We start from the raw sequence: 9,499 nt of genomic DNA, 5'->3' as shown, positions 1-9,499 counted from the left end.
TGCCTTTCTCCAAGGCGACATACAACATATTTGACAACAAGCAGTAGAAATGACATTAATGAAGACATTACATCAACCCAACATGATAATCAAATTAAATGATTACTAAACATAAGATAGTCCAAAGCTGACATTCTATGTGGTCTTACTGAAAACTTGCAAGCAAGTACAGAATACAGTAAAAAAATACATAAAATTGGATGAGTAAATAAAAAAATTAAATATAAGGGTCTCAGGACATTAGATCTGGCTAGATCAGTTAAGTCTCTAAAACAGGGAGGAACTGGGAGAAGAGATGTGTCTTCAAATGTTTTTTTAAAGAGTCCAAGCTAGCGGCTGAGCGAATGCCGCTTGGCATCTCGTTCCACCATTGACGTCAAAGAAATTAAGCATCTACGACATAAGTCTGTGAAAATATGTGGTCCCAAAAAAAGTGTTGTGGCTCAACGTGCCCCAGAGTAAGAGTGAATTGAGCAATTTCGGGGTGAATTGACCAATTTACTTTTTCAAGTTCAATGCATTTTCCTTTTCCAAATAGTCTTATTTATTTGCTTACAGTTACATTAATAAATATAAAACCTGTCAATATTTCTGTATTTTGCCAATATTCTGATGGATTTTCACCCTTGACAGCGGCTGTTCTCTCAATCTCCTTCTTGGCATGATAGCTTTTCTACAATGTTTAAATTGTGACAAACCAAATAATTTGTGTAATACTACATTACCACTTTATACTTTAGAGACGTAGATATGTTAACTTAACTTCAGTGCATCATGGTGGGGTAAGTTGAACGACTGGCTCACTTTACCCGACAGCCAACATTTTGGAAAAAACTGCCTAGTTGAACAATTCAGGCTTATCTTTATCCAAATTATTCCAATGGTTTTATACCTTGGTCGAAAGCGCCACATGTATAACATTTTTACGCTTTGATACATTTTGACATGTCAAAAACGTACTTTGACAAGCAAAAAACTGTTTGTGAAGAAAACATATGCATCTCTCCATCACAGCCAGATATAAATTATGGGTGCTTCCTGAATTGATGGTCAAATATGAACAGTTGCCTTAATACAGGGGGTGGGTCACCTTACCCCACACTCCCTATTCCATATGGACACAAGCCTCAAGTCTTTATTTATAGTTCATTGACTGTTCAAAAAAGGCAGTGGCTGATGGCTTAGCCTTTGGTAATGCAGCTTTATGGAGACCCACTAATCCTAACAACTTCACACCTCGACACTACCCTTCAATAATACATCCACCTAGTGTAAAGTCTATAGGATGAACAGCATCTGAGAAAATCGAAGGACAGTCAAAGACTCCTCTTATTGTAGTTAGATTGTTGAAGTTTGCTTAAGGTCAGCTGTCTAATCATTCTAGAGCTACAAGCGTAACGCTTATAGTTTTCCATTCAAAAGAACATCCAACCCTTTCTAAACTCCAAACATACCTTGACTTGTAATCGAAAGAAACGTCTTCATTAAATATATATCAAAATAGAAAATACCCAGACACCAAGAAAGCAGATCATGTAATCTTTATTTTATAATATAGAGCATATAGATAATATACCATAGAACATCTTTAAATTCTTCATCTGAAATACAACTCAGGAGACGATTATATATTTAGATGACTGACAAGGAATGCGTGGAGCCGTCATCGGGCAGCGCCTGGTCAGGCGCAGGCAGAGATGGGGTGGCTGAGCCCGCTGAAGTACGACTTCTCCCTCTCACTCATCACCTCAAAGTGCAGGGGCTGCTGGCAGAAGTTGCACTCCGCTGTGGAGTGGGGCTTCAGCTCGAGGCCCGCCTCCTTCCAGGTCTGCACCAGCTTCTCTGTAACGCCCAGGAGACAGACAGATATTTACTCATGGGGTTTTTACAACAACAAAATAATGAATAGGAAATATGGCCGAATAGTCTGATGGGTAAGGTGTGAATCCCAGCAAAACATTCTCGGTTAAGTCTCCAAAGTCCCTAGTGTGTGGCTTGTATAAACTCCTTGCAGTTCATTACTGATTTACATCTCAAAATAAAATAAACACCAAGTTAGTTGCATTGGATAAATGGCGTCTGTATAATGACTGAATAGGTACAATCAGGGCTTGGATCATAATAGCAAAACAGGTGACAAATCAAACGTATCCTAACAGTAGCCATACTAATAAGCCATCTGTAATCATTGATGGGGACAGAAAGGAGTAGCTCGAGCGAACCCTAGTAGAAAAACACCCAGTGCTGCCGTACCGACAAAGTAGTTCATCATCTGGGGGGTGTGGTGCGGGGTGGGGGCGATGCGCAGGAGCTCTTCGCCGCGGGCAACCGTGGGGTAGTTGATGGCCTGCACATAGATGTTGTAGCGACTCATCATGATGTCACACATCGCCGTGTTCTTCTCCGCGTCAGCCACCTGTCAGGAACACATGCGGTGTGAGCGGACCTGACACAGCATGGGCCATGTGTTGGCCCCCCCATGGCTACATTGGCTACTTTTTTATGTGTTGGACCAAAAATGTAAAAGACGACTCAATCTTTCCTTTATATTCATCACATCCGTCATTTGCCAAAAGAACAGAAGGATCTGTTTGCATTCAATCCGTCAAAAAACAACAAATTAAATATATTTTTTCCCAATTCCCTGCCGCTTTCTATATCTCGTTGTGACCAGTAAAGCCCCAGAAATCACATGTTCACATTAGCTGTTCAACCGTTGGAAAGGCGACCCCTTTGTCAATGCACACACACACACACACACACACACACACACACACCATCCGATCCGATTACAGCTCTAATCAGGTTGTTGTTAGGCCCTGGTCGTGGAGACTCGTCTTACCCGCACGGGGATGATGTGGCTGGGGCAGTGCACCACGGGCAGACCCGAGTCCATCAACATTTGCCTCAGCAGCTTGACATTGCGCTGGTGCTTGCGCCGCAGCACCACGCCCTCCGCTCCCTTCAGCGTCTGTATGGACTGGCGGGCCCCGGCCAGCAGCATGGGGGGCAGGGAGGTGGTGAAGATGAAGCCGGCGGCGAAGGAGCGCACGGCGTCCACCAGGGCCTCGGTGCTGGCGATGTAGCCGCCGACACAGCCGAACGCTTTGCCTGGATGGAGAAGGAGCAGGAGAGAGAATGTTCTCTTGAGTGATGCGCCGACGGGGGAGCCTATCAGGAGATATGGACGCAAACTGTTTCATGACGTTCCCGGGCCAACACACAATCTGTTTGAAAGAGTGTATACTCTCTCAGACTGAGATCGTTGCTAAAATTAGAATGATTATCAACAAAAAAACTATAAAAGTTTTGGTCACATTCAAATTTTGGCAGGAAATGGTGGCAACGCAATAGTATGACTCAAAATGGAGCATGGCGATAGCGGAATTACCCAGGGTGGTGACATCTTAACATTCCTTTGTAATCACAGGGACTGGCAATGGTATGCAGCATACCCAGTATTTACGGCACACGTAAATACTGGGAATATGACACCCTGTTTGGTCACATTAAATGCTACCGATCTACCTAGGTTGACAGAAGTTCACAATAGGAAACACCACTAGTTTGATAATGACGAACCACCATGGTACACCAGTATACACACATTATCCTAGGATATTATTTGCCAGAGGTCGAACTAACGTGTTCGGGCTAGTCAAATGGCCTTTTCCCCACCAAGCCCTCGGTGGGCGGTATAGTCACACAGTACTTAGTTTTAGAGCTGCAGGCAGGGTACAAAATCAACACCTGCTACCAGCCAATGGCTGATATATTTGACCATTTGGCAGGTAGAACAATTGAGAGTAACCTATTTAAACAATTGCTTGGCTGGGGATTACTTTTTCACTCTGGCAGGAAAAAAAAAAAAAAAAAAAATCGAAACATTAATTTGGATCCTGGATTTACAGCCCTGATAAATCGCCATCTGGGTTTAACAGACGCTTTCGGGCAGAGGGTAATTCAATAACAGCAGAACAGCAGCTCCGGGTCTCCTAGCAACAGGGGAAGAGCCCCTGCAGGTCTGCGCTTCACACAGAGCCCTGGTGTATTGAGTGACAGAAACAGGGCTTAATCCCCAGCATAATAGCCAGATCAGGTTGTTTTGCTGCTTGAGTTTCTCAACACGCAACATGACTGGGTTACCGGCTCTGTGATTAACCAGTTTTATTTGGAACATAAACAGGACATTCTCTAATAAAAGATGCAGGGCAAGCGTACACTTTAGAACCTAGGCTGAAAAAATATCACGAGACTCTTCATGAAAAGCACTCGGTCTAAGCAGAAGCTCACCCAGAGTGCCGGAGATGATGTCCATCTTGTGCATGACACCGTCGCGGTCGCCAATGCCGCCTCCACGCGCGCCGTAGAGCCCCACGGCGTGGACCTCGTCCACGAAGTTCAGGGCGCCAAACTCGTGCGCAACGTCGCACATCTCCTCCAGCGGACACACGGCACCTGTTGCGCAGCGAGACGAAAAAGAGGGTCAAGTGTTTGGTAAAAAACGTAAATGGAGCAAAAAGGGTCAACAATGAAGATAGCCTTTTTGTTTCCACTGCTTTGTTTAGAAAGCAACACAAAATAACAAGCTGAATTTAGATTTGACTTGAACGCAAACTCCTCCACCCACCGTCCATGGAGTGCACGGTCTCAAAGGCGACGATCTTGGGCTTCTTGGGGTCTCCTTTCCGCAGCATCTCCCTCAGGTGCTCCACGTCATTGTGGCGGAAGATGAACTTCTTCGCCCCGCTGTTCCGGATGCCCATGATCATCGAGGCGTGGTTCCCTGCGTCCGAGTAGATCTCACAACCTGGAAAGAGGTGGACAGGTTTACTTCAGGAACCGGATTCAGGTTTCTCCCTGACAAATGGTTCCATTATCCGCCTGTAACGTATATACATTGAACTCGAATTTGGGAGAAACTGGATTTAAATAAACACAAAAGGAGAGACGTAGGTCTCGATTTGTGACAACTCAGGCTCAAGGGGACCTGTTGGAAGTTTGCTATGCTTGCACTTTGAAGACTTGGTAGGATTTCTACTGACCAGGTAGCATCTTGGCCAGGGTGAAGAGCGTTGAATCATTGGCAACGAAGCAGGAGGTGAAGAGCAGCGCAGCGTCCTTCTGGTGGAGGTCGGCCAGCTCCTGTTCCAGCTCCACATGGAACTTGCTGGTCCCAGAGATGTTCCGAGTGCCCCCGGCCCCGGAGCCGTGCTTGTTCAGCGTCTCCCTGGCAACACAAGAGAGATGATAAGATTAGTTTTAGATCAAGCTCAACAGGTTGGAGTTGGTCAACAGGATAGGATCAAAGTGGGAAAAAGAGGTTTTTTTACAGTTATTTTTTCTAATTAAGAGTTATATACTGGAAATAGTCATTAGTGTGACGCTAAAAGAAAAAATATATAAATACTTTAACCTATTCAGTAGCTTTAAAACAAACGTTTTATATGGCAAGGAAATAAAACAATCACACAGTTGTTTTTGTCCTCACTACCAAGGTGTTAGTGCCGACGAGGGGCTGATTACCAGTACGGGCGAGCGCCAACAGGTCTAAACGACACAAACACCCTCTTTTGACACTCACAATATGGACTTGGTAACGTGTGGGTGTCGACTCATGCCCAGGTAGTCGTTGCTGCACCACACGGACACGTCCCTCTTGTCCTCCAGGGAAGCGGTGTAGTCGTTGGCCATGGGGAACGACTGGGCCAGCCGGTTGACCGTCTTGAACACACGGTAGGTGTGGTCGTTCTTCTTCTCCTCAATCTTCTTCTCAAAGAACTCATCGTACTGGAAGCTGGAGACTGTGGCCCAGACGGGAGAAGAACTTCAGTCAAACATGAAGACATGGCATGAAATGGCCATATAGATAATATTGTTTAATATTTTTTTGTATTCATCAGCCTCCTCAGAACTATTACAGAAAAGATTACTGCAAAAGCAATTTTAAGATGGTGTGGATTGAGAAAGACTGACGCAAAAAAAACGTACAGCTTGGCAGGTTATCCTGCAGCAGATGTGAGACCCCTTTGGGCCGTTGTTTCATGAGTGTGGCCATCAGAGAGCCATAGCTGCCACTGTCCGACTTGGAAGGGCTGGTCAGAGACTGCTGCTGCAATTGACCGCGGGAAACATCTAGAAAAAACAACGACACGATCAACATCAGCAAAGACACGTCTAAATGTAGGGGACTTCAAAGATAACCACTTTATCAAATAATTGATGGTGTATGAACGGGACCATTTTTTAACAAAGTAAGGAATACATTACAGTAAATAACAACTAGTGACTTGTTGACTAATAGTCAGGGCAAATAGCTTTTTGTTTGAAAAATAAATATGCGTTGTTAGTCTGACGGAAACTTAATGGAAAGCTAAAGTTCTCACCCTTTTGCAAAGTGCGGACTTCCTCCACATCTTCCTGAAGCTCCATGCTGACTTCACGGACCACACTGCTGTTCTTTTGTCCCATCTCAGCAGCGAGGAAGGGGCATTTGGTGCCTACTGCCTGGCCAGGGGGTGGCATGGGGTGGCCGGCAGGCAAGGAACTCTTGTCCGGCTTGGAGCCTGGGAGCAGGTCACGAGAAAAGAGTTAGAGCAAGAACTGAATTACTTGATCATTTCAATATTCAAAATTCAGCAAAACCTTTTTTTGTTAAAACATTTTAGGATAATGGATAGATTTTGGTCTGATATTTGGGCAGTATCAGATCTCTGTATCCATGCAAATGCATTTCTTAATTTGTTCACAAACAATGTGGTCACGCCATACAACCCTCTTTTTGGGAGTGGAAGCTAGCCAAGATTACGTCAACAAGGAAAAACACCCTTATTTTTACCTTCACTTGCAGCCACGACAGTCTCGGTGGTAAGGTGGGAGGTGGATGAACACATGGATCGGACCACCGATGGGGCTACTGGCTTTGAGGCCAGATCCATCATGACCGGGCATTTCTGGGCATACACAACCAGAGATTTCCTGGCCTGCTGGAAGAAGGCCTGGGGAACGCGGGAGAGGAACGGACAACGGCGCACTACCACATCCATATTCAGTTACAAACTTGACGTTGATTGTCCACGACCCTAAAGACATGAAGAAAAGGGGTAAAATAAAAATAAATGTTGATTGTCATTTTAGAAAAACAGTATTAAGCAGAGAACTGGGATAATTTATTAAATAATAGACGTATACAATATTTGCCAATATTTATCTAACTACTAAAACAAACAATGTTTTCCATACATAATGCCTCTGGAGCTGTTGGAAACACACATTCCGAAGGAAAATGATTTGTTTGGAACTACAGGCAGAGAGCAATAAGTAATCAGAACTTGTTTAAGCCCTTCAACAAGTGTGTTCCGTAACTGAGGACATGTCCTTCAATATCACAGACCTCAACCTAAAAATGAGTTTGTTTCAGAAAAGTATTCCCAAATGTAAGCACGACTTTAAAGTTCAAGTTTGGGGAATTTGAGGGAATCAGGGAATCAGCCCGTCTGCTCCCACCCCTCACAAATTATGTCACAACCCTTAAGGTACGTCTGCTTCACGTTACACGGGTATCCTCGTTTCCGGAGTACAATGAGTGATTATATAGGCAGTGCGAGTGGCTATGGAAAAGGGCTAAACACCACTGGTTGGATAAATGAAGTCCATCGGCAATAAATGTGGGACTCAAGTAAGGTTAGCGTTACTAACAAACACACCTCTAGCTAACGTTATATCACCCGACACTAAAAGATAGCGGCGCATCATGCCCATATTCATACATTTAACCAGGCTCACCTTTCTAGAGCGCTAGATGTGTGCATATGTAGGGTCCCTAGAACTCACATAGTACCGCTTGGATAGTAAATGGTGTTGACCTATGGTTATCCAACCTCACTTTCGCCAAGATACCTTCTACGAAGACGACTACAAGGAAAGGTGAATAACGTTATGCCACTTACCTCGGATGACCTTCGCTTAAAAAGGAATAATGGTTTGGGGATTTCTTGAAGTAACAAATGTATATCGTTACAGTTATAAATGCAAGTTGATAAGAGTATCTTGAAAACACTAAATCCAAGGAGAGAGATAACTTCGTTATCCTACACTGAGGACGAACGATAGAGCTATTGAACGTGCAACCGGGTATATAAATCCGAGTTTCACGCACTTATCGCGAGAGATGGTGATGACGTCATGGAAAAGTCTCCGCCTCCATCCATCCATGGTAAGTCCATGAAGTATATTCACACGACTTTCCCACTACAAGCATCGCGCTGTCGCAATAAGGAAAATCCCAAGACTTGGTCCAACAATTGAAAGGCGGAAGTGAGGAAGTTTTTTCCAAGAAATATACACATGAAAATAAGAACACATCCCTAGGACTATTACTAAAACTAAATTTCCCCTTACATTTGAGGTATAATTGTTTCGTTATAGACCAATTATATAGATATAATGGCAATACATTCGAATTAAAATCAACTTTATTGTAAGTGCACAAGTTGGCCTGTTTTACCTCTACGTTTTGTGACTAAGCCTCTAATAATGTGAGGAAAGAATCTTGGTACGCCTAGCCTTTAGATTGCGTTGAAAAACATTTCTCTATGGGCATACCGACTGGGTTGATCAGCAAATAAAGTTACACAATAGCTACTATGAACATGCACAACCCTTTCAAAACTGTTCTTTGTGGTCTACACTGACCCCTGGTGTCGAGCCAAGGTAAAAACTGGGCCCTGGTGTCCGGCATACTTAGTCATTGTGTTTAAAAATCTTGTTTTTAATAACAATGCATTTAGACCAGAACTTAACGTAAATAACTTTGGGTTTGATCATCATACCAAGAGATGGCTGGATATTATTCTGAAAATGTTTGCCATCCATTAGTCGCAAGCGACTAAGCGGATATTCGCATAACCAGGCCTATTAGTCGCAATGACCTCTATGGGTAGCCCTATACATGGAAATGAGAAGTATCTTAAGCGTACAATTGCTCAGCAAAGAAAAAAAAATGTAGTAATGCGAACGTCCTCTTAACCAAGCTTGACATTTTGAAATAGCATCCAATTCCATGATCCAGTTTGTGATGTGATGTTGAAATTAACATTAATACAGCACCCACCCACCCCCTACACAAGCACACACACGCACACGCACGCACGCACGCACACACACACACGCACACACACACACACACACACACACACACACACACACACACACACACACACACACACATACACACACACACACACACACACACACACACACACACACACACACACACACACACACACATACACACACAGAGTAAGAGTTAACTGACAAGTGGGTTTTTGGAAACTTTTAGGCATTCGGTTAGCTTAGATACCTAAAATGTATCAATGCATAACATACACAAGCAAATAGCAATATGAAAAGCAAGTATTATATTAAATTAATAAAATAGATACTATGTGAAGATTCTTGGGGAAATTTTGATTACAGGCAGGTTGAATACAAATGAATA

The 9,499-nt window shown here is 43.6% G+C and overlaps 1 protein-coding gene across 1 annotated transcript; it reads right to left on the bottom strand.

Moving 5' to 3' along the window:
* Positions 1 to 1,526: 1,526 nt before the first annotated feature.
* On the bottom strand, positions 1,527 to 8,122 carry alas1 (aminolevulinate, delta-, synthase 1). Its single transcript, XM_079748135.1, has 11 exons — positions 7,950 to 8,122; positions 6,839 to 7,082; positions 6,387 to 6,566; positions 5,992 to 6,135; positions 5,585 to 5,804; positions 5,046 to 5,230; positions 4,631 to 4,810; positions 4,294 to 4,458; positions 2,843 to 3,111; positions 2,254 to 2,416; positions 1,527 to 1,842 (listed from the first exon to the last, which is right to left on the bottom strand). Exons 2-11 carry the CDS (start codon positions 7,044 to 7,046, stop codon positions 1,682 to 1,684), a joined length of 1,875 nt encoding a protein of 624 aa, XP_079604261.1. The 5' UTR covers positions 7,047 to 7,082; positions 7,950 to 8,122; the 3' UTR covers positions 1,527 to 1,681.
* Positions 8,123 to 9,499: the final 1,377 nt, after the last annotated feature.

The sequence above is a fragment of the Pollachius pollachius genome, assembly GCF_949987615.1.
Source record: "Pollachius pollachius genome assembly, chromosome: 12".
NCBI classification, from domain to species: Eukaryota; Metazoa; Chordata; class Actinopteri; order Gadiformes; family Gadidae; genus Pollachius; species Pollachius pollachius.
This window is presented reverse-complemented; position numbering and strand designations above follow the sequence as displayed.